Source organism: Urocitellus parryii, chromosome 5 (assembly GCF_045843805.1).
Source record: "Urocitellus parryii isolate mUroPar1 chromosome 5, mUroPar1.hap1, whole genome shotgun sequence".
Classification (NCBI taxonomy): Eukaryota; Metazoa; Chordata; class Mammalia; order Rodentia; family Sciuridae; genus Urocitellus; species Urocitellus parryii.
In genome coordinates, this window is record NC_135535.1 from 45288576 (window position 1) to 45315127 (window position 26552).

Consider the following 26552-nt stretch of genomic DNA (forward strand, 5'->3'; position numbering starts at 1 on the left):
ACAGTTTAGTAGTATACTCCATCTCCCTCGGTGCTTTCGGATGAGAAAACATGATATTTTAAATCCCAGGTTAAGAAAAATGTACATGAAAGACAGATGATTATTTAAAGTATTTCTATTTTCTTTTCCATTAATAACTACAAAATAGAACAAGTATTTTTAAATCCTTGTTTAAAGATGAAAACAGAAATAAAATGAGAGTTATACATATTGAAGCATCAAATCACCCTTCTGACTGAGGAGTATTAAAGAATTTTCTTTGTATGTTTAGTAGTATACTACAGCAAACCAGTTTAAGATTTCAAAAATTTAATTCATACCTCCATTGGTATGTGGTTTCTTTTTAAATGAAACTGTATTAACCATGTCCCACTCGGCTTCATAACTGTTCAGATGTTCTGATCCTCGATGAGGTCTTTCTTTTGGGGTCTGGGTCCATTCTACAACTGAACTGGAGTCCTAAAATAATTATAACATATAAAATATTTAAAGTCTGAAACAAGAATTTAATTTCAATCCATACCACCTCAGCCTTCTATTAAATTAAGTCTGTAAGTTGTGGCAGACAACCAAACACTATTGCCTATTCTTTTCTCCCTCGCTCATCTTTTCTAAAAAACAAGAAAAGCTTGCCTACACTTCCTTGTAGTTATGGTTGTCAATGATAATACATGCAGAATTCAATTCAGTGCTTCTGGAAATGCTTTGGCTTTCATAATAAAAGCTTGGTAAGGTTTCACTGTGGTTGCCCGGAGAGATGAAAAGTCTGGTGGGAAAGTAATGGTAATCAGTTTTCCAAAATAAACCTATAACTCAGGATTTATGTAGTAGGGAAAATATGTCATTTGGATGAGAATAAATTTTATAAACAAAATCTTGTATAAAGAACACATAATTTTTACAACAACAAAAAGATAATCAAATAAGCAAAGGATTTAGAAAAGGCACCTCTCCAAAGAAAACACACATACGAAAAGATGAAAAGATGTTCAACATCATTAGTCATCAGGGAACTATAAATCAAAACTCTGATGACATACCACCTCAGCTATTGGTTGAAGTGTGCTGCCCTGCACCCCTAAGGAAAAGTCTTAGAATGTGATTTTATTAATCAAGTTAAAATGAGACTATATAAATGGGTCCTAATCCAGCATGACTGATGGTCTTATTTAATCAAGTTAAAATTAGATTATTAGGCTGTCCTCATTCAGTATAACTCATATCCTTATTAAGATATGAGTTATGTGTTCTTTATACAAAATCTTATATAAAGAACACATAATTTTCCCTTTATTAAGAGGGGAAATCTTAACACAGACATGTACAAATGGAAGATGATGTGAAAACACAGGGAAGAAGAATGTCATCTACAAACCTGAAACTAGAAGGAGAGGTAAGGAACAAATTCTCCTTCAAAGCGCTCAGAAGGAACCAACGCTGTTGACAACTCACCTTGACTTCTGACTTCTACCCTCCAGAACTGAGAAAATAAAGTTCCAATGTTCTAAGCCACCTAGTCTATGGTGCTTTGTAACAGCAGCTTTAGGAAACTAACACAACTTCATACTTACTAGGTTTACTAAATTAAAAAAATACCATAACAAATGTTGGTGAAGATGTGGAAACACTAGAATCCTCATATACTGCATACAGAATTAGAAACTAGTATAGCTGCTTTGGAAAATAGCAAATATTAAAACACAAAAATAATATGAACCAAGAATTCTACTCCTAGGTATATACTCAAGAGAAAAAAATGTCCACACAAAAACTTGTACTCAAATATTCATAGCAACATTATGTATATTAGCCCTAAAATGAAAACAAACCAATGTCCACCAACTAAGGAACAAATAAACAAAATGTATATTCATGAATGCATTGTTCAGGGGGAAAAAAAAAAAAGAACTATGTTATAACATGGATGAACCTGGAAAACATTTTCTCAGGTGAGAGAATCCCATCACAAGAGACCGTATGTTACATGATTGCATTTATATAAAATGTCCAGAATGGGCAAATCCTTAGAGACAGAAAACAGGTTAGAGATTGCCAGGAGTTGAGAATAGAAATAAAAGGTGATTGCTAATAAACAGAGTTCCTTTGGGGGATTGATAAGGGTTCTAAAATTAGATATTGATGATGGCTTCCCAACTCTATAAATATAATAAAAAACTGTAAACTGTGTACTTAGAGAGGATGAACAGTATGGTATGTGAAATTTTTTTTTTTTTTTTTTTTCTGGTACTGGGGATTGAACCCAGGGGCACTCAATCACTGAGCCACATCCCCAGTCCTATTTTGTATTTTATTTAAAGACAGGTTCTCACCAAGTTGCTTAGCACCTCGCTTTTGCCGAGACTGGCTTTTGAACTCACGATCCTCCTGCCTCGGCCTCCCAAGCCAGTGGGATTACAGGTGTACGCCATCACACCCAGCGAATTATATCTAAATAAAACTTATTTAAAAGACAGCATTCCCGGGGGCTGGGGATGTGGCTCAAGCGGTAGCGCGCTCGCCTGGCATGCGTGGGGCCCGGGTTCAATCCTCAGCACCACATACCAACAAAGATGTTGTGTCCGCCGAGAACTAAAAACTAAATATTAAAAAAAAAATTCTCTCTCTCTCTCTCTCTCTCTCAACTCTCTCACTCTCTCTTAAAAAAAAAAAAAAAAAAAAAAAGACAGCATTCCCTTGATCATTTGGGGGTGGGGAGTATATGGAAATGAACCAATGGCATTTTACTAATAAGATACACCTTCAAATCTTTTAAGTTTTTAATTTTGAGACAGGATCTTGCTAAACTGCTCATGCTGGCCTCAAACTTATGATTCTCCTGCCTCAGCCTCTGAGTTGCTGGGAACACAGGCATGCCCAGCTTCTTTTTTTCTTAAATACCTTTCCAGCATAGAGAATGCTTGAAGAATCCAATGCATCATCCAATGGTCTCCAGTCCACTATTACTTCAGCATCCTAGAGAAAGAAAACAAAAATTAAATTTAGTATTCAACAATATGGTACCTTCTCAACCCATTTACCACTCACTGTTCAATTACATAACTGTATCTTACATATAAAATTCAAACTTTCTAATAATGCCACAATAAACACCTTCCATAAACTATTAATATTATACATTTACTAGAATCTTACCTTTTCTAAAACACGTAATATTCCTGAAATTAAGCTGTCTTGGTCATTGGTCTTTGCACAAGATGAGTGAATATATACCCCTTCCTGTTCATATATAATCTGAAATAGCAAAAATATAATTAAGAGAAAGGTTAAAGGAAATGTAACTTTTTACATTAATATCTCTAATTTGAATATTTTAAAGTGAAACAAGTACCTTACAAAATGTCAGAGTTCCAGTTAGCCTGTGTTCTGTGTTCCTTAACTTAAAGGTGCTTTTTTGCAGGACAATTTATTTCATATATAAAATAACTAATTTTTAAATATCTTTAGATGTATTAAACAAATGCAGCCACTATTTAACAATTTAGTCTTAATTACCATTTGAACTCCTAAACATTCCACAAAAGAAATGTCGTGTATTTAAAAAATAAAATCAATTAAAAAATAAAGAAATATAATCCTTTTTACATCATCTGGTTTAAAGCATTTATTTCAATATTATAATTCTTCAATCTATATTTTAAGGGAGTAACTTTACTTATTTTTTATTTACAGCATGCCTGTTCATCATCCCAAACTGAGTACATATGCATATTAAAGTACAAAAGTCACAACTCTACAAGTATCAACTACTTAAAAGAGTGCAAAATACAAAAACAGATGTTCAATTAAAACTTTGTTGTTAGGCTGGGATGCAGCTTAGTAGCAGAGAGCTAGCCTTGCATATGTAAGGCCTTGTGTTCAATCCCCAGCACCACCAGAGAGGGGAAAAAAAAGCTTTCATGTCATGCAGTAGCACTGTTATAGGGCTGGGGCCTTCTGGGAAACTAAGGCAGTGCAAATGTCCAACCCCATTCAAATCAGAAAGATTTCAACATGTTGCTCGGAGTAACAGGCATGACATTATTAGAAAGGGGAAAGGAGGACCATCTCAATGGACAGAGTGGGTTCTCTCAGAGAGGAGAGAAAACAGAGTGCCTCTCCTGCCATCCATTTTTCAGCAAAGTTTTCAGAGAGTCTCACACAGGTTCACCTCTTGATTTCTGACCGACAGCAGGATGACATTAGACTTTCAAGTCCCCACTGCCTCAACAACTCTAGGCCACTTTGGCCCATACTAACCAGTTCTAATTAGATTTTTTTAATTTTATTTTTGTTCTTTTTGGTTATACAGGACAGTAGAATGTATTTCAACACATTATACATATACGCAGTATAACTTCCCATTCTTGTGGTTGTACATATGTGGAGTTATATTCATATATGAATATATGAAAGTTATATCCAAGTCTAAATTCTTACAGACTTTATGGTTAGGAGGAATTAGCCTATCTTCCTAAGTTCTGGAATCTGGACTGTGAAAAAGGTCATGAAAGTCTTCTTCTTTCAGATCACTTGTGTTCCTCTTACCAACATTATTTTCTCTCTTGCAGATAACAGGTAATTTGCTGAGAAATGTGACATATCCTGTCTGCTTAAGCCACGAAGCGCTACAGGGTAAACTGCTTCTTGGAAAAGAAAGCATGTGGGGTCACACAGTGGGCCCATTTTATAGAATTATTCCTTTAACCTCACATTCCCCCTACTCATGTCTGTACCGTATCCCTTTCTTCATTGGACTTTAAAATGAACTGATTCCTGAGGAGTACCTTTCTGTCACAGGACATTCTGTTTATCTTTATCAACAATCATAATTAATATTTGAAAAGCTACCTCCAAGCTTATTTGAATGAAAAATTATTTTGCTACAGGGAATAATTATGATGTTAAGAGTAAATTTCAGATACGTTTTAAGAAGAACAAGCTTTCAATCTCTTTAGTTTTATTCATGATCACTAATGAAAAACTTTTTTTAATTTCAAATCAGATAATATTTTTATCATGCATTACTTTACAAAGACATTTCTACATTATCACATTTGACCCTCACAACTCAGATGTGTATGATACATAAGTTGAAACTTGAAGAGAATGAACAAGATTTCTAAAGAAAAATGAGACATGAAAGACAAAAAGGTGCATAAAATTTAGAAAAATAAAACTGGAAAATGTACTCAGCATACTAAGTAGAAGAAATTGAAGAAAGACTTTGAGGATTTTTTTTTTTAATTTTTTTAGTTGTAGATGGACACAATGCCGTTATTTTATTTATTTATTTTTTTATGTGGAGCTAAGGATCATACCCAGTGTCTCACATGTGCCAGGCAAGCACTTTACTACTGAGTTACAATCCCAGATCAGGACTTTTTAAAGTATGACACAATAGCTGTGTTTTCAAAATACTATTAAAAATAGATAAAAGTAGTACTTATGATTTAAAAAAAAAAAAAAAAAAAAAAAGGACAGTGATCAGGGGATAAGCAATACACAGAAGATCCCTAGAGTAGCTAGCAAAGGTCAATCTCCTGACCTGAGTAGTAGTTCCAAATGTTAGGGGATAGACAGATGAGGACAGTGGGAACAAGAGGCTGAGAGAATAATTCTCTAAATAGGCCCATGGTGCTGACCCCCAACATGCTTTCTTTTCCAAGAAGCAATTTGCCTGCAGCCCTGCCTGGCCTAAATGGACAGGATGTCACACTTCTCAGCAAATTGCCTGTTAACTGCAGGAGAAATGCAGGCCCAAGATAATGTTGATGAGAAGAACCCAGGAGATTTTTGTGACCAGATCCTGAAACTATGGGAGATAAAACAGTTCCTCCTAACCATAAAATCTTTAAGAAGATATGTTTAAGAATCCAATTAGTGATGAGGGTCTTTCACCATCCATGCTATTCCCCTTCTGCCTCCCTTTCCCTCCCACTCCTATTCCCTATCTAGAGATAATCTTCCTCCCTTGGCTCTCCCTCCCAACCCCAATTTTGGAGTCACCTCCCTTATATCATAGAAGACATTCAGCATTTGTTTCTTTGTGATTGGCTAACTTCACTTAGCATAATCTTCTCTAATGCCATCCATTTCCTTGCAAATGCCATGATCTTATTCTTTTTTACTGCTGAGTAATATTCCATTGTATATAAATGCCACATTTTTTTTTTATCCATTCATCCACTGAAGGATATCTAGGTTGGCTCCACAGTTTAGCTATTGTAAATTGTGCTGCTATAAACATTGATGTGGCTATATCCCTGTAATATGCTGTTTTTAGGTCCTTTGGGTATAATTCCAGAAGAGGAATAGCTGGGTCAAATGGTAGTTCCATTCCCAGTTTTCCAAGGAATCTCCATACTGCTTTCCAAATTGGCTGCACCAATTTGCAGTCCCACCAGCAGTGTATGAGTGTACCTATACAAAATACATGTATGAAGATGCGAGTTGGTGTCAACATACCTTATATATAATCAGACATATGACAAATTATGATATAATGGTGTATTAAGAATTGTAATGCAAAAATAAATAATTAAAATTTAAAAAAAGAAATAAATCTATCTCAAAAAAATAATATCACTCATAATAAAATACATATGAGAAACTAGAAGCAAAGAAGATATTCAGCAAGTGAGCCATATTTTGGTATTTCCATATTTAAGAGTCACTGTTAGAAAAAAGTTGAATTAAGCAAGTCAATAGTATTGAATTGGAAATATTTACAAGAAATACGTCAAGAGTAAAAGAAGCAAGTTAAGGACCAACAAAAAAAAAAAAAAAAAAAAAAGAATCCAATTAGAACTAATCAGCATGGATCAAGGTGACCTAGAGTTGCCATGACAGTGGAGACTGGAAAATCTGATGTCACCCTGCTGTCAGTTAAAAGTCGAGAGTAGATCTGGATGAGACTCTCTGGAAAGTTCTCTGGGATCCCTAATAAAACTGGAGAGCAGGAGAGGCACATTGCCCCTCTCCTTAGAGGACCTATTCTCTCATCTCTAAAAAATCTTTCTGACTTGATCGCAAGAATCAGGGTTGGAAGAGGTAGTTTTCACAGTGCCTGTTTCTCAGAAGACCCCAGCTCCGTAACACAAGGATGTTTGCCCTCTCACTCAAAGTATGCAATAAGTGTGATTTTCTTTATCTGAGCTTTGTTTTACAACAAAAATGCAGAACCAAGCCCCACAAAAATGTAAAGTTTAAAATAGTGTTAAACTAAGTCTCAAAGGCACTGAAGGGATATTGTCAATGGAAAGCACAATGAAAACTGATTAAATATGCCCCCAATTTCCTAATTTCCTAATTTCTTTGAAATTAGGAAGATGCAAATGTTGGTCCCCAGGAAATTTACTCCTTTTTATGCCAAAGTTCCTTTTGACATGATAAGGAGGATCCAAGGAAAACCTGTGAAATTCCTGTCGTTGGTCCTAACACACACCTTCACCTATTAAAAAGTTCTCCTCATCCCAGTCCTAGAGATATCCTTCTCAGAGATACAACTTTTGAAACAATTGTTTCTTCTATCTTCCTTCAAAGCTGGCTTTGGGGAAAAAACAGTCCTCATACCAATTTGACTCTGAATATTTCTGGAGCAGCAAGCATTATTATAGTCTATTCTTCCCTTTTCAGGCACTATTACAGCTACCATAACAATTATAGGACTTCAACTATATATTGAGCCAGAAACAGTAGCTCAAACAGTCACTGTAATCCCAGTGACTCAGGAGGCCGAGGCAGGAGGATCACAAGTTCAAGGCAGCCTTCGCAATTTACCAAGGCCCTAAGCTACTTAGGAAGACTGTCTCAAATAAAAAAGGCTACGAGTGTAGTTCAGTGGTAGAGTGCCTCTCGGTTCAATGCCCAATAAACTCCCCCACTAAAAGAAAGGAGAAAGGTAATGCTATTGTTGTGGAAGCACATACAGACTACCAATGTCAACATAATATAAACTACAAACGGATATAAAACTCCTCTATGGTTGTGCTGATGCTGGCATTCTCAAAATATAAGCATCTGATACAATTCTTAAAATATCTTGCTGATAATGTCACCTCTCAGAAGGTACAAGAAAGAAGAGAATTATACCACACTAACAAGAAAGAAGTAATTATTATATTAACAAAAACCTGGAAATAAAAGGACTAATCTTAAAAGTTTACAACAGGGTTGAGGATGTAGCTCAGTGGTAGAGCACTTGTCTAGAATGTGTGAGACTCTAGGTTAAATTCCTAATACTCTGGGGGGGGGGGAGGGAGACACGACACAAATATGGAACACAAATATTCCACCTAGGATTTGGGAGGCAGAGGGGTACACAGAAAAGAGAGGTATAAATACCACCAAAAACAGAAAAGGGGGAGGGGGGCTATATAATTTTCACTTCCAGCCAAGATGCAGTGACAAGAGATTAAATTTAAATCTCTCACCAAGAAAGAAAAGATCAAATCTATGAAACATTGTTTTTCACCCATGAGGTGATGAAAGTTAGTGACTGCTGAAAAGAGAAAACAGTGAAGTGTAAAACGAACTCCTGATATGTAAACGAAGAGCAAACCCAAAGTCAGTAGACAGAGGAGGTAATCAGGAATGCCAAGACAGCTGGAGTTCAAAGGACAGAATACCAGAGAGTATTATGGTTTAAATATGAGGTATACCCCAAAGCTCATGTGTGAGACAATACAAGAATTTTCAGAAGTGAAATTATTAGATTATGCCAAGTAGGCAAGTAGGCAGGGTATGGTCAGAGGAGATGGGTCACTAGGGGCATGCCTTTGGGGGTTTATATTTTGTTTCTGGTGAGCAGAGCACACTCTGTGCTTCCCAGTTGTCTGAGCTGCTTTCCTATGCCACATCCTTCTGCCATGATGTTCTACATCACCTTGGACTCAGAGCTATGGAATCAGCCAACAATGGACTGAATCTCTGAAACCTTGAGCCAAAATAAACACTTCCTCCTTGTATAATTATCCTTGTCAGGTCTTTTGGTCACCATGATACAAAGCTGACTAAAACAGAAATTGTTACTGAGAAGTGGGGTCAGTGGTATGATTAATCTAGCAACATGGTTCATAGGTCTTCGGAGCTGGTTTGCAGGGGGGAGGAATTTTGAAAAATTTAAAGCTGAAAAAGCTTTAGAATGTTGTAAGGAGAGTTTAATGGATGATTCTGGTGGGAGCTCAGAAGAACAGAATGCCCATAGGAGTGTGGACAGTAAAGATGGGGCTCATAAGGTTTCAAAGGAGGACTCTATTGGAAATGGCACTACAGGCCATTCATGTTATGTTCTGGCAAAGAAGCTGTCTACATTGCCCAAGTCCTGAGACTTCTTTCGAGGACAAATTTTAAAATAATATACTAATTAACATGGCAAAGAAAATTTCAAGGCAACACAGCATTCAGGCAGGTGTCACAGATATTGCTGGCATCTTTTACTCAAGTTTACTGTGAAAATCAGAAGCAGTAAACAAAGCAAAGATTTGAAAACCACATTTGGGCCAAAAAGTGTGAATAAAACTGAGGCTAAGGAAGGAAGTCATGGTTGTTAAAGCATTACAGCCACTAAATAGATGATAAGTACTTTACCCAGAAATAATAGGAAAGATGAAATGAGAGCATATCAGGAATTGGCAAGATGACACCCATCTCAGGATCAAGGGTGTAAAAGTAGAAATTCCTTTGAGACCATGGGAGGACCCCGTTTGCACAGGGGACTTAGGAAGTTTTTTCACCATGCTCAGTCTCCCAGGCATTCAGAGGCTGCTACCTACAGTCATGGTCCCAAAAGGCTTGGCTACTGCTCAAAAGTAGTGGAAGACCTTGGCAGCAACCATGTAGTGATGGTTTACAGGAAGGCAGGATGCTGAAGTTAGGAGGGTCAAGGAGTCTACTACAAAGATTTCAAAGGAAGGCCTGGAAATTCAGGCAAAGTGGTTCGGAGTCCCTGCAGGCTATCCTTGAGAGGGCAATGCATGAAAAAGTGAGAAGAAAGCTGCAGCTGCAGTGGAAGCCCTGAGATTAAGACATGCCACTAACTCAGGACGTCTGATAAGGAAAGCTGCAAGAATTGAGCAGAAACAGGCCAAAAGAGAGGCCATATGGACTATAACCAGCAAGGCCAAAGGGGAGAGCTACTCAAGTCCTTTGAAGGGAACATCACAATGCCATGTATTCCAGATGCTAGATCTTGAACAATAGGACCTATTTGCCTCAGTAGATTTCAACCTTACTTTTCTCCTTTTTCTTCTATTCCCCCATTTCTCCCTTATGGAATGAAAATGTTTACTCTGTGCCATTATATGTTTTATATATGAAACTTGCTTTTGATCTTTATGCTCACAACAAAGAGTCTGTCTTGAGTCTCAAATGAGATTTTAGACTTGGACTTGGCAATGCTGAAACTATTAAGACTATGGGGACCCAAGGAAATAGACTGTTTTAGCTTTTTTGTCACTGTAACCAAAAGACCTGACAATAACAACAAAGAGGAGGGAAAGATTATTTGGAGCTCATGGTTTCAGAGTTCTCAATCCACAACTGGCTGAGTGCATAGCTCTGGGCCCAAGGTGTGGCAGAGGAAAGCAGCTCCAGACATGGCAATCAGGAAGCAGAGAGAACTCTGTTCACTAGAAAAATATAAACCCCAAAGGCAAACCCCTAGTGATCTATTTCTTCCAGCCAACCCTGCCTGCCTACAGTTGCCATCCCATTAATCTATATCAGTGGATTAATATAACGGATCAGGTTAAAGTTTTCATAATCCAATCACTTAACCTCTGAACTTTTTTGCATATTTGTTGAGAGCCACATGCGAAGGGGCCCCAGCAAACTTTCAGACTGCCAGCTGATGATTGGCTCACAGCGGGCCCCAGCAACTTCTAGCTGATTGGCTCCTCTGCGGTGATGCTCACTGGACTGTTTCCCCGCCCTTTCAGACTACGGAGCTGCTCATTGGGGGACTTTTTTGGCTCCGCCCACGCGACCCAGCCAATAGGCCTCAAGAGCAGGAGGAGTCGGGGAGGTGAAGAGGCTTGTGGGAAGCCGGTGGTGGCAGTTGGGCTCTGAAGGTTTTTCCTGAGGAGCTGTTTTGTTTGGCTGTGTGGTTCTAAAAATAAAGTTCGTTTCTTTTGACAAGTGGCTCCTGAATTGTGCCCAGCCAGACTGTGGCACATATTCTCACACCTGAGCTTTTAAGGAGACCAATCATTTAACCTCTGAATTTTTTTGCATATTCTCACACCTGAGCTTTTGAGGAGACCATGTATCCAAACTATAAAACAGAGTAAATGTATTTTGTATTATAAGATGGGCAAGAGTTTTGGGGTGAGGGGCATAGGTGGAATGTTATCATTATGAAAGATATAACTGAATTGGTGGATGAATTCACTGATATGGATTAACTGGAGGCAGGTAGGTATGACTGAAGGAAGTCACATCACTGAGGCATGCCTTTGGGGTCTATATTTTGTCCTTGATTTGTGGAGTTCTCTCTGCTTCCTGGCTTCCCTGTTGTATCCTGAGTTACATTCCTTCACAACACCCTTCTGCCATGACGTTCTGCCTCATCTTGGGCCCAAAGCAATGGAGTCTTCCATCTATGGTCTGAACCTCTGAAACAATGAGCCCTAGATAAACTTTCCCTTCTCTATATTGTTCTTCTCAGGTCTTTTGGTAACAGTGACATAAAAGCAGAGAGGTGCACAGAGAACTCTAGATCTGTAGCCTTCCTCCAGCATTCAGCAGAGAACAGGTCAGTGTGCCAGTAAACTACCCAACTCAAGAGGGAAAAGCCACCTGAAACTATCAGAAGAAACAATGTGCAAGCATACACAGCTGTTTATACTAGTCAAAAAGGGAAACCTCGTAAGCCACAAAGCTAGAATACTCTAGGACACTCTTGCTACAGCAGTGGGTGTTAATTCATTCTACATTAAGCTGTATTGATACCACCTTACAAAGTTTAAAAGCAAGAACTCCCAAGTATCATATGTTTCCAAGTAAGTGCCTTCCAAGAAAAATCTCAAGAATATTTGAAAGAAACAAAATGTAATACCCAACAAAATGAAATTCACATTATCTGGTATTAGTAAAATTTTTTTAAAAAAATTAATGTAAAAACACACACACACACACCCTCCTAAGGCAAGCTGAGAACTAGAAAAATATAATCTAGGAGATTATGTTATATATATATAATATATAATTATACTATATTATATTATAATAGGGAGAAAAATTAATCCATAAAAATGGATACAAAACAAATAATAAAATTAGTAAAGAAAGATATTAAAGCATTATTATAACTGCATTCCTCAAGTTCAAAATAAGTCATAATTTATTAGGAAAATATCAAAAATATTTTTAAAAAACCCAAATGAACTTATATCAAAAGAACTTGTATCCACAACACAAAAAGAACTATCAAAACTCAGTAACAAGAAAATGAACAATTTAAAATAAATAGGCAAAAAATTTGAACATACTTAAAGAAAATACAGGGATAAAATACTCAACACAATTAGTCATTATAGAAATGCAAACTGAAACCATAAGGAAATACTTTATTAGAAGCATATACACATATTAAAAAGGATCTAAGACTGACATACTTAATGTTAGTGAACACATGGAGCAACTAGACGTTCCATACATTGCCAGAGGGAATATAAAATGTATGCCTATTTTGGAGAAAAGTTTGGCAAAGCTTTAAAATGCTAAATATACAACTAACATATTGAAAGCATGGGTTCACACAAAGACTTTTATACTGATGTTTGGAGGAGCTTTATTTGTAAAAGTCAAGTAGAAATAACCCAAATTTCTTATTAATATTTTGGATAAACAAAACATAGCCTACAAGTGGTTATTACTTGACAATTAAAAAAATAAACAAATAGTACACACAACCACATAAATGTATCTGAAAGTAATCCAAAGAAAGTCAAATCAAAAATAGAATACATACCATATAATTCTAATCACATAAAATTCTAGAAAATATAAACTACAGAACAGCAAAAATGCAATTCAGCAATTGTCTGTAGTCAGAGAATGATGGGTTACAATGAATCAAGGGGAAACTTTTGGAGATAGTAGAAATGCCATTATCTTGATTTAGTTTAGTTCCTGGTGTACACATACATCAAAAGTTAACACCCTATTATTTATCAATGTAGATCAACAAAGCTGTAGAAAACATAATTTACATGCAAAGCCTATTGTTTCAACTGTAAAAACCATATAGATAAATTAAGTATAGATGTCTTCATAAAAAAGAAAACTAATTGGGAATTAGGTGTCTATTGGGAGTAAACAGAATCAACAGCATTCAAAGATTTGCTACTGGGTGGTAATAAACTCAACTATACAACCTCAATTCAACAAAATTTATTAAGGAATTATGTGCCAGACCATAGTGACTAAAAAGATTAAAAAAAAAAAAAAAAAGACAAGGTTCCTTGCTTATAGGTACCTGCCTATGTCATTAAAAGGGTAAAATCTTTACAAACTATAGAATATTCCAAGTGTCTCTCAGGGGTAGGGACACTGTGTAAAAAGGTACAAAAACAAGGGAAAGTGGCTGGGATGAAGCTCAGTGGAAAAGCGTTTGTCTCACTTTCGCAAAGCCCTGGGTTCAATCCCAATTCCAAAAAAAAAGACAAATAAATAAATAAATAAGGAAAAAGGTTTTCCATTTGGGATTGAAACTCTCATGCCCCCAAGCTCTTGATAAATATTTGCTAAGATGCTTATACAGTTAAGTACATTTACAAAACTTTCAATGATGGTCTGCAGATTTTCTCTTCAGCAATGTCAGACACAACTTATTAAAAGAACTCTGTGGACCACAAAAAATGTAGAATAAATTTGCTGACCTTGAATTTAGTACAAGTTAGAATTAAAGAAGCAAAAATAAAGCAAGAAAACAGGTAAATTCAACATTCAAAATGTAGTTTTGTACCAACCTATTGAAGTCCGTGATTTTTTTGACACAAAAAGCTGAAAAAAGATATGGAAGTTGCACAATAAAGTAGCAAGTAGTTTTTAATACTGTTTCTATACTTAAGTGAGACTGAATTTTTATATCTATTATGATTTTTTTAAATGTATAAATATGTATTATATAAATATATTTACAAATTATAAATATAATAAATTATAAACATTTATAATATTTTCTTTCAAAAACTGAGGATAAATGAAAACATCCAACCCAAGTATTTTAACCTTACCCCTAGTCTCAGGGTAAAATTCTTGCTCTAAATCTTTCCAAACCTGGAAATCAAACACCTACTATACGTAATGTACATGGTTGAACCTTAGCACCTGTGTGAATTTTGTAAGCTAATTTAACAACCAAAAAAGGTTTTAAAAATTCAACTTCTTTGCACTCACTCACTCCCAGGCTTGATCTCTCCCCCTCATCTTTCTCTCCCTCCCCCTCCTCCCCTTCCTTTGCTCTCAGGCTGCCATAAGCTGAGCAGTTTTCCTCTACCACATCTTCTACCATAATGTTCTACCTCACCTCAGGCCCAGAGCAACAGAGCAAGTTGACTGTGGACTGAAATCTTTGAAATCATAAGCCAAAATAAACCTTACCTCCTTTAAAAAAAAAAAAAAAAAAACTCCTTTAAAAAATTATTAGGCAGATTAATGTATACTTCCAGCTATAGAAAGAATCCACAGGAAGCACCAGTGTGAGCCTAGATTTTTTTTCAGGGATGGGCGGTACTGGGAATTGAACCCAGGGGTACTCTACCACTGTGTCAAATCCCCAGTCCTTTTCTTTTTTAATTTGTTCTAATTAGTTACACATGACAATAGAATGCATTTTGACACATACATAAATTGAGGATAACTTCTCATTCCTTCTGGTTGTACATGATATAGAACTACAACAGTCGCATAATCATATATGCACAAAGGGTAATACTGTCCAATTCATTCTACTATCCTTCCTACTCCCATACCCCCTTCCCTACCTTCACTCCCCTCTGTCTAATCCAAAGTACCCCTATTCTTCCTTAGCCCCCCACCCCCACAAATCAGAGGGAACATTTGGCCTTTGGGTCTTTGGGATTGGCTTATTTCACTTAGCATGATACTCTCCAGTTCCATCCATTTACCAGCAAATGCCATAGCTTCATTATTCTTTAACAATGAGTAATATTTCAGCGCATATCACATTTTCTTTATCCATTCATCTCTTGAAAGGCACCTAGATTGGTTCCATAGTTTAGCTATTGTGAGTTGTGCTGCTATAAACATTGATGTAGCTGAGTCATTGTAACATTAGGATTTTAAATCCTTTGGGTATACACCAAGGAGTGGAATAGCTGGGTCAAAGGGTGGTTCCATTCCAAGTTTTCTGAGGAATCTCCTAATGCTTGCCAGAGTGGTTGCACCAATTTGCAGTCCTGCCAGCAATATGAGTATACCTTTGTACCCACATCCTCGCCAATTCTGACTGGAAATGAAACATTAGTTTTAAGTTGCATTTTTCTAATTGCTAGAGATGTTGAACATTTTTTGGTATATTTGTTGGTCAATCATATTTCTTCTTCTGTGAAGTGCCTACTCAATTCCTTTGCCTATTTATTGACTGGTGTTAATTAAGTTTTTTGAGTTCTTTATATATCCTGGAGATTAATGCTCTACCTCAGGTGCATATGGTAAATATTTTTTCCCATTCTGTATGATCTCTCCATGTTATTGTTTCCCTTGCTGAGAAGCAACTTTTTAGTTTGATTCCAACCCATTTATTGATTCTTGATTTTACTTCTTGTGCTTTCGGAGTGTTATGAAGGAAGTCAGTTCCTAAGCTGACATGGTGGAAACCTGGGCCTACTTTTTCCTTCTACTGGGCACAGGGTCTCTGATCAAGTGCCTAAGTCTTTGATCCACTTTGAGTTTTGTGCAGGATGAGAGATAAGGGTTTAGTTTCACTTTGCTACATATGGGCCCAGTCCTTTTTATTTGATACAAGGTCTTGCTAAATGACCAGGGTTGGCCTCCAACTAGTGATCCTCTAGTCTCAACCTCTATAGTCTCTGGAATTACAGGCCTGCCTCACCATACCCACAGAGCCCAGATATTCTAATGAACTCCATGCCAAAGTAATTAGACACCTACTTACCTACTTGATATCTCCATTTCAATAACAGACATTTTAAAGTCAATATGTTCTATCTAAATCTGGTCTTCAGATATTTCTAACTCTATCAGATATTCTATGCACTCAAGTTATCTTAAACACCTCTTTCTCCACTCCGACCCTATATCCTAAGTCCATCAATCTTCTCCTCTGACACACAAGAATCAATTCATTTTAGAATCTAATGAAGAATTATCATGTTCATGCTGATAGGGGATAGCATGAAGATTGCTAAAATAACATCACAAACTCTTCTCTCAGTCTAGTGACTTTCTAATAATCTGTGTAAGGTGTATAATGTATAACCAGTGCCAAAACTGATCTTTATAAAATTCTCCATTGGATCACATCACACCTGAGCTTAAAATCCTCCTGACTTCACCCTTTACTTCTACAATGACATCAGACGTCCTAATACTCCACACACATATAACCTTCCTGCCTAAGGCCACTCTGAACTCACCGATTCCCTGAAAGCCTTGCACCTTTATCTATGTGAATTCTGTTCCCTTTACCTAGAACACTCTTTTATCCCTCCTCTCTACAAATAACTTCCACTAGATATAAGACTATGGGGGGGGGGGCCCCGCTGGAGTTGTGGCTCAGAGGTAGAGCACTCGCCTCGCATGTGTGAGACCCTAGGTTCAATCCTCAGCACCACAAACAAAATAAAGATATTGTGTCCACATATAACTAAAAAAATATTTTAAAAAAAGACTGTACAAACTCTTCTAATCACATACCCCATTCCACCCAAACTGATTTATTATTTACTCAACATTTAGCACATTTACTAAGCATCAACAAGATGCTGAGATTAAAAGTAATCAGTGGAAAAAACACAAACATACACACATACACACATACACACATACACACATACACACATACACACACACACACACACACACACACACACCCCAAAAGAAGTATCTGATTAAACTAACAGTATCTTGTAAACCAATGGTCACAGTAAAATGAGATGGAAGAAAGCACAAGATCTGGAATGAAAAGACATTTTCAATAAATACATAAAGAATGCCTACAATGTGCCAGTCCTGGAGCAAGCTACTAGATTCACATAAGATTCAGTTATTGCCTTCATAGTATTTACAGTCTACCTGGGGATTAGGATAAGAAATTACAACATGTAGTACCAATAGGTTGCAGCATGCCCTCATAAGTATCTTACTAGTCTCAGCAGAGTCAAGCATTGTAAGACTCAGGAAGACTTAACTAGAGTAACAGATAAGCTAAGACCTGAAGAATAGCAATTTTAATTAGAAAGGATATAGAAAGCAGAGGGTGAACAGAAGATATATGTTCTAAACAGAGAGCAATTGTTCACTACATGGCTGAAATCCAAATATCAGAGAGAAGATTCAAAACAGTTTAAAGACAAAAACAAACAACTTCAGATCATAAATTATTTTATTAGCCCTGCTTAAGAATTTAGGAATTGGGAATTTATCCTGATTGTTTACTTCTAAAACAACTAGAATTTCAAGAGGAAAATACCATGGTCAAACATGCCTTTTCTAAGCCAACATGCTGGCTGCAGGACCAAGAACAAATAGCTGCAATAATTCAAAAATGAGAGATTCATACTAGCTTGAACTAAGGCACTGCAGATTGATGAGAAAAGGGAGGTGGCTTAGAAAGATATTTAAGTAGAAATGACAATGAGAGGACTTTGTAACTGATTAGATATGGGAGGTGAAGGTGAACAAGTCAAGGACAAAACTGAGTAGATGAAAGACTATTTATTGAGATAGGGAATACCAAAGGGGAAAAAATTAACAATGAATTTTATTTGGCACATGTTAATCATTTCATTAATTATGAAACTGAAAAAAGATGTAACAAAGTTTGTGAATTTTATGCAATTTAAGAAAGGTTACAAAGGTAACACACCATGGAAATCTTGAGAGTAAAGAATAAACCTTTGAGATACAAGAGGTGGTACAATTCTCAATGAAGAGCAAGTGCACTGCTTCTTAAGGACATCAGTGTGCCAATGTCTGACAGGAGACAGACAGAATTAAGCAATCTGAGGAGATACAAAAATAGCTAAATGAATGACCTCTTATACTGACAACTACATATACATTATAGCACAATAATAAACAGTATGGAGATTTCATAAGGATTTTCTTCCACAAAAAAAATACAATTAAAAAAGCTTAGATTATAAGCTCTCATCTAGTTTCAGCACCCATCTCATCAAAACTAAGACTTGAGGCTGGGGTTGTGGCTCAGTGGTAAAGTGCTTACCTAGCATGCGCGAGGCACTGAGTTCAATACCCAGCACCACATAAAAAAACTAAATAAACAAAATAAAGGTATTGTGTCCATCTACAACTAAAAATATTTTTTAAAAAACTAAGACTTAACACTATTATTTTTAAAGCCACACTTTTATTAATTTACAAACTGAAATAACTTAAAATTGAAAATTACTATCTGCCCAGAGTAAAGTCTATGTTCAGCCACCCTTATATCTAAAGAACACAGCTTAGACAGCAGGTACTCAAAGTTTGATAAACTGAAGAATGCTAGAAAAAAAGACCTTCATATCATATCCTAAGTAACTACCATGTCACCAGATCTAGTCTAGGGAAAGAAATTCTCCAGGAAAATCTACTAGATATTAAGAACATTCTTTATCTTTCTAAAGCACAAGGGTTTCACAGGACTATAAGCATATCTAAAAGGAACTGGATGGGGCCAATTTAAGGTCACAAAATAAATTCTTAATAAAAATATCAAAACAAATTCTGATTAGTAAAAAACAACTATTGATTTCCCAACTGTTTCAAGTTGATTTTAATAGAAAATTCAAAAACAATTACAGAAAAAGCTAAAGTAAATGAGAATGCACTACAATACAATCTTACAGTTCTAAATAAAACAAGAGAACTACTGGTGAACCCATGTGTCTCACTCTAATTCTCCCTCATTTTCTCTATGTTCCTCATCTTTCCTTTTCAGTGAATACTTGCTATTTGCCAGATACTATGCACTGAGAGTAAAAAAGCAACAGCAAATTTAAGAAAACTCTTTAAGGTAAAAATCGGTAGAAATGAATTACAGATTAAATTTTATTATAGAAAAAGATGTTTCCAAGTTTGTTTTACATGCAACCAGATGAATGATAATGTCATTAGACCAGAACTGAGGGAAAACTAAGTGGGTTTTGCTGGTCCTAATATTATCTGAAAGAGGAGCACGTTTGGGCATGGAAAAATAGTTTCAGTGGAGTGATGGGAAGGAATGTGAACTTGCAATGGATGAGGATAAATAAAAAGGTGATAAAGCAGAGTTAAGAAGTACAAAAGGGGGGGCAGGCGGGGGAGGGGGGTTGTGGCTCAGTGGTAGAGCACTCTCCTAGCATGCATGAAGCACTGGGTTCAATACTCAGCACCACCTAAAAATAAAAAATAAACATATTGTGCCCACCTAAAACTAAAAAATAAATATTAAAAAAAAAAGTATACAAGACTGGAGCTAGGGCTGTGGCTCAATGGTAAAGCACTCACCTGACCTGAATGAGGCATTGGGTTCAATCCTCAGCACCACATGAAATAAAACAAAGATATGTGTCCACCTAAGACTAAAAAATAAATATTTAAAAATAAGAAGTACAAGATCAATTTTAATAAGTCAGACTGTGAAAGATAATGGCTTCAAGGAAGGAGCGAAAAATTTTTACGTTTCACAATTCTGCTTTTCCAAGGGTTCTTTCAAAATCAAACCAAGCCTGAAACGAGGGTTGGCGGGGTGTAGTTTAAATAGAAAGCATCTCTTCTTGGAAAGAGCTGGATTGGCTCACCCAAATGGAAAATTAAATAAGATAACTTTCTAAGAAAGTTAAGCAGAAGATCAGCATCTATCTTGAATAAAAAAGACAAAAATTGGTAAGAACAAACAATCCAAAAAAGGATGTCCAATCTATTATTTAAAAGAAGCAGTACATGAAAGATGTAATCTATTTCATGTTTTAGTTTTATGTACTCCTAAGTACTCTAATACAAGAAATAATTATTAGCATCACTACCATTCTGCCGATTAAGCATATGAAGAACAGAGCAGTCGTAACTGCCCAATTTCCCAAGGTCACACTTCTGTTGAACAGCAGAAAGAAGATCATATTTGTTATTCTGCCACCTAGTCTACTCCATAGATCAAACCACAAAGGTATCAAATAATTCAAAATGGAAAGGAATGCAGCAGGGAGAGTATGAGTGAAACTCAAGGAACAGAGGAAGCTCTCTAAAAGGAGTAAACAGCCCTTAGTGTTCTATGAGTCATTACTAATCAGCCCCAGCTGTTTAGGATATACCCAAACTCTGGGAAATGCTGCTAGTTGCATGTCATAAAACTGACAGCCCTAAACATGCATAAACTGTGCCCTTGGAACTTGAACTGGCAATACACAACGAAATCTCTTCCACACCTAGTTCCTACCGAACTAGGAGGATGTCACTGCCTACACTCTGTGAAACAGCACGACAGATACCCCCATGGAATCACTCCGGAGACATCTAGGAAATAAATGATTCAACAAATTCCTTTACAGACAAGCATGGGATGGTGCAAATTTCCAGTTCTCTCTACGGAAACATATCTTGCTGCTGACAACCATCACAAAAATCGGTAATTTGTAAAATGGACCCAACAGGCTCTCTTCTACTAAGTGCACAGCTGCAAAGCATCTACTCAAGTCCTCCCGAAGGTAGCATAGAAGCCTTCACCAGAGGGAAGCAAATAAAGACACCTGCAGGTCTGGTTACCGTCTCAAAGAGAGAAAAGACGTTGGAGTCAAGAGTAGACAGAACTAGAGTCAGGAAGCCCCTCCCCCGCACTAGAGAGCCACCTGTCCCTAAATAAAAATAATACAAACGAAAACCACCTGGCTCTGGTGCAAAGCAGAGCATAGAGAGCCAAGGCCTAGGTGGCTCTTACTCCCTGGCTGAACCGGCATTCGGGGGAAACAGCTGACGAAACCCAGTCCTCCTCTTCTACATCCGCCACGGGCTGTTCCCGACGCAGATAAGCCCTCATTTCCCCTCCCCTGCCGGGACCCAGCCACCAAAAGCACCCGTGTCTCGGAGAAAACCGGGAGTGTTCCCTGGGGCCGTTACTCACCTTCCCGCTCACAACACCCGCCGCCGCCATGTTTCCTGCGCGTGCCTGGTGATGACGTCGCCGTACCTCACGTGTCTCTCGAATTCACAACAACATCCGGCAAAACTAAAAGGACGTCCGGGCGGGAAAGGGGCGGGGAGTGGCGGGAATCGTGCGAGGGGAGGGGCGAGAGGAGCCTCCTGACGCATGCGCGCTGAGGAAGCCGGATTCTGGTGCAACAGTTCACCTGTGCCAGCTTTTTTTTCCTGCGGCGCCTCTTAAATGAGCTGTAGTTTGTATTGGGGGTTAACCTAGAGGCGAGACTTCGCACCTACAGCGGTTAGAAGGGCGGGCCTCTTATCTTTGGTGTGATAAAAAGAACATCACATTTGGAGCCAGCAATCATGGTCCAGGCTTTGTGGCCATAGCAAGTCTTCAACACACTCTAAACCTTAGTAAAATCAGCATAGCGTTGCTGTGAGCTATCCGGGAAGATAAAGAACCGCCAGCTCTCTGACTGAGATGCACTCACAAGAGACTTTAACCCCTCTGAATTCAAGGTTTCTGAATTTGAGTCTGGTTACTGCCACTCACACATAACTTTGAGCAAGGTATTTCTGTAGGAACTGAGTATACCAAGCCCTCCTGGGTCCAGAGTTAAGGCCCATAATTTAGAGTCACTGCTTCAGTTGCTTAACAGCTGTGTGACTTGAAGTAATTTTCTAAATGCATCCCCGCTTCAGAATACAAAGTGGGAATTATGCATGGAGTGATTGTAGTGAATCTCTTAAGACAATGCACGTATGGTAACAGGTTTGTAAGGATATTAAAATAATTTATTCTCAGTCCTGTAAAAGAACGCAGAGAATGATTAATCGCTACTCTTTGATAGCTCTGGTACAGGATCTGGGGCTTCTCCAGGCCCAGAACAGAATAAAAAGTCCCTGTGCACCAAAAACACCTGCCCCGACCCTGTTGAAGTGATTCTCTGTTCACCCAGTGGAGAGAGAAGTTAAAGGCTTTTAAAGTAAATGGGAATCCAAGGGAATAGCAGAAAAGATGGGTCGCAGGGTCTGTGACTATTAGGAACCTAGTCACCGAGGGAGGTGGCACAATCCAAGATAGAAGTGAATGTGTAGCACCACTAGGAAGGCTGAACTCTAGGTCTCAGAGATTCCAATCAAGGCCAGGACCCCCAGGCCCAAGCCAGGCATGGAATCAGGAAAGAGACTCACCTGCAAGAAAAGGGGTGTGGTTAGAGAAAAATATACCCTGTGTTTGGAGAAAAGTTGATGCTTTTAGCACAGTGTCAGAAATAGAAGCTCAATAAATGGTAGCTGTATATAAGAAGCTTGGGAACTGAAGGCTTCTTATTGACTTATCTTCCAACAGCTCTCAAATGCTGGCACTACCCACAAACTATCCTTAGACCTCTTTACCTTTTTCTCCAAACACTGTTCCTGGGCCTTTATCCTTATATTCTGGCATGGTCACCTCCCATGTGCCATTAACACCCAAATATCTCCAGCCCAGGCGGCTCTCCTAAACTATACTCCCATACATCTACTGCCTGCTGCACTTTTAATTTAAATCACCTGTTTACATCTCAAAGAATACTAAACCTTTGCTTCTCAAAGTCCTCAGGCCAACAGCATGAGCAGCACATGGGTGCTTGTTAGAAATACAGAAATGCAAATCCCACCTTGGAATTATACTGAACAAAACTCTGCTTCTTGCCATGCTTGGTGGCACAAGCCTCTAATTCCAGTGGCTCCGGAGTCTGAGGCAGGAAGATGGTGAATTCAAAGCTAGCCTCAGCGTCTTAGTGAGGCCCTAAGTACCTGGGTGAGACCCTGTCTCTAAATAAAATACAGAAAAGGGCTGGGGATGTGGCTTAGTGGTTAAGTACCCCTGGATTCAATCCCCAGTACCCAAAAAATAAAATAAAATAAAAAATCTGCATCTTAATTAGAATCAAAGTTGATTTATATGCAAATTAAAGTTTGAGAAACAGTCTAAAATGAAACTTCATTTTGCTTTTGTTCCCTGAAAATTGAGATGTAGCCAGAATAGTTTTTTAAAGAAAGTGTTTCTATCATGTTACCTCTTTCAGATAGATGTGCTAGAGAGCTGATGGAAAAAAAAAAAAAATCCCTTTCTTGCCTGACCCGGATCTCTCATTGCATCTTAATTCATTGCTTTCTTCTTCATCTTCCTCCAGCCCAGCACTTACAGCCCCACAATATTAATTATTCTAAAACATTAATGTGATCCTGTGAGTTGATCATGTGAATACCATGCTTAAAATCACCTAATGGCTTCCCATCTCTTGGGGGGGGGGGGCTGGAATCCATATTCTTAAGCATAGCCTAAAAGGAACTTAATAAACTGATCCTGCATATTATTTTCCGTTTCATCTCCGAAATCACACTGTTCAGGTTCAATTCTCCAACCATAGCCCAATATCTGCTGATCCTTGAATGTTACTACATTATGTCTCAAGAATCCCTCTGACTATAGCCAGCTGTCTTGGCTTAGATCATGGGAGTGTCCATGAACCAATCACTATGTTCCAAAGTACATGATGTTGTAATTGGCCAAGTTTGAATTTTCTGCCTACAGTTCCACTCCAAGTGCCTGGGATAAGAGGGGGGGATAATTCCCAGAGAAAAATCTAGAAACCACTTCAGAAAAAGGGAGTGGTGCTAGATAAGTCAAAACAGATAACAAGTACAGAGGCACAGTGTCTGGGCTCCCATATATCACACTGTAAAATTTGGTGATTTACTGAACTGCCTTCTACTTTGCCATGATCTATTGGAAGGCAGGAGCTATGCTTCTTATTTGAAACCACCTCCCCTGGCACAAACACCTGAAACAAATACACACTGTTTTTATAACAATTAATTTAAATCTGTTTCCTCATTGATGAATAGCACAGTTATATGTTACATGAAGCAAAAAGATGATAAGTTCAGGATTGTTTTCCATCAGGTTTTAGTTTTTTACTATGTTAGAAGAAAAAATCATAGTGTGTGTATATATATATATATATATATACCAAGTGGACATGTATTTTTTTACAGTAACATGCATAGAAAATTTAACTTAAGTAATCATTGACTTACCTATAACTTAAAATAATTACTGTTTTCATGAAGGTGAGTAGTTACAATGCTCCTAGGTTCATTCGAATGAGCTATGTAGTCATTTCTTATAATTCACTTAATTATAATTCGTGACTCAAAAAGTCAAAAAGAATTTTAATGGTAAATACCCTAAAGAAACTTTTGACCTGAGAGGGACTTTAGAGATAATCTCCCCAAGATTTTCAGTTGAAGAGATTAATGACCTGTTAAAGTCACAAGCTGCTTTATAGCTGAATAGAGACTTCACTCCAGACATGTCTTAGTCAGCTGTGCTACATTATCAGCTGAAAGTGATCATCCCCTCTTTGAACTACAACACTTAATTACCATTCCATTTCATTCTCTCTCACCTTAGCTTCTGACTAGACTATTTATCTTTTAGAGCTTATCCCTTGTCCCCCTTCATCTATTAAGATTTCCCCAACCTCTCCACTAGATATCAGCTAGTGGAAACTTTCCTGAATTCTTTTTTTATTTGTTCTTTTTAGATATACATAACAGTAGAATATATTTTTGACATATTGATACAAACGTGGAGTATATCTTATTCTAATTAGGATCCCAGTCATGGTTATAACAGGCAGACTACAGACTTTGTTTTAGTGCTTAATCAAAGCACTGATTAAGGGGGACTGATCTTCATTACAAAGTTTATATGACTTGTGTTTATCAAATCTAAGATGCCATCAGCAGAAATGACATTCTTATGTTCCACTAAGGAAGAAAATTCTGCCAAATAAAATAAGACACATTTTATTCCACTTTAATTGTAAAACACACCCTGACTTCAACAATTATGACATGTGAAAATGTATGTTTTAGAATCAATGAAACCCACACACACACATGCTGATAAAGATAAAAACCAATTTAGAAAGAATCAGAATCAACCAATTAACTTTACACCTTACAGACCAGAAAAAGAAGGTCAAACTAAACCTAACACCAGCTGAAGAGATGAAATAAAGATTGGAGCAGTGATAGAGAATAGAAAAATAGAGATCCATGAAACATAATTCAGTTCCTCAGAAAGATTAACAAAATTGACAACCCTTTAGCTAGATTAAGAAAAAAAAGATTCAAATTACCAAAATTACATATAAAATTAGGGACATTACTTCTGATTTTACAGAAATAAAGAGTATCATAAAAGAGTACTATGAAAAATTACAAACCAACAAGTAGAATGTCTGAAACAGTCTACTGTCTGAAACAGGTAAATTCTTAAAAAAACACAACCTTCCAATACTAAATCATTAAGAAATAAAAAATCTGAATAGACCTATAGCTAGTAAGGAGATTGAATCAGTAATCAAAAAAACAAAACAAAAACAAAAAACCTCCCAACAAAGAAAAATCCAGTACCAAATGGATTCTCTGGTGAATGCTACCAAACATCTAAATGGAGCTATCACCACAGTTCTTCTCAAAGTCTTCCAAGAAATGAAAGACCAACATTACCTTGATACCAAGGCCAAAGACATTACAAGTAAACTATAAACCAACATCACTTAAGAATATTGGTACAAAAATCCTCCACAAAAGGAACTCAACAGCAGAATAAAGGATTATATACCATGACCAAATGAGATTTATTCTTGAAATGCAGGGATGTAAATACCCAGAAGTGAGTTCCTGGATCACATGGTAGAATACAACAGTTACTATTATGGCATTATGTAAAAATGTGGATGTGTAACCGATGTGATTCTGCAATCTTTGTAATGTTTTGAATAACCAATAAAAAAATAACCTAAAAAAAAAAGAAAATCTATTTTTAGTGTTTTGAAGAACCTCCATACAGTTGTTTTTCTTTTTCATTTGTTGTTGTTTGTTTGTTTTTAGGGGGGGGGGATACTGAGGATTTAACCCAGAGGTGCTTTACCACTCAGCCACATCCCTAGCCCCCCCGCCTCTTTTTTTTTTTTTTTTTTTTTTTGAAGACAAGACCTCACTAAGTTGCTGAGGCTGGCCTCAAATTTATAATCCTCCTTAATTTATTCCCATCAACAATGTACAAGGGTTCCCTTTTCTCTACGTCCTCGCTAACCCTTATCTTGTCTTTTTGATAATAGCCATTCTAACAATTGTGAAGTGATATTTCATTGTCTATAATT

General features: G+C 37.2%; 1 protein-coding gene across 4 annotated transcripts in view; it reads right to left on the minus strand.

Annotated features, from left to right (window-relative positions):
• Tbc1d15 (TBC1 domain family member 15) overlaps positions 1–21385 on the minus strand; it is a 59185-nt gene extending 37800 nt beyond the window's left edge. For all 4 annotated transcript variants that reach the window (XM_026386673.2, XM_026386672.2, XM_026386671.2 and 1 more), the window contains exons 1-4: positions 21308–21385; positions 3154–3252; positions 2899–2973; positions 321–459 (exon numbers count right to left, since the gene is read on the minus strand). In XM_026386673.2, coding sequence (XP_026242458.2) covers positions 321–459; positions 2899–2973; positions 3154–3252; positions 21308–21337 — 343 coding nt within the window. In that variant the 5' untranslated portion in view covers positions 21338–21385. The remainder of the gene's footprint in view (positions 1–320; positions 460–2898; positions 2974–3153; positions 3253–21307) is intronic.
• Between the last annotated feature and the right edge of the window lie 5167 nt (positions 21386–26552).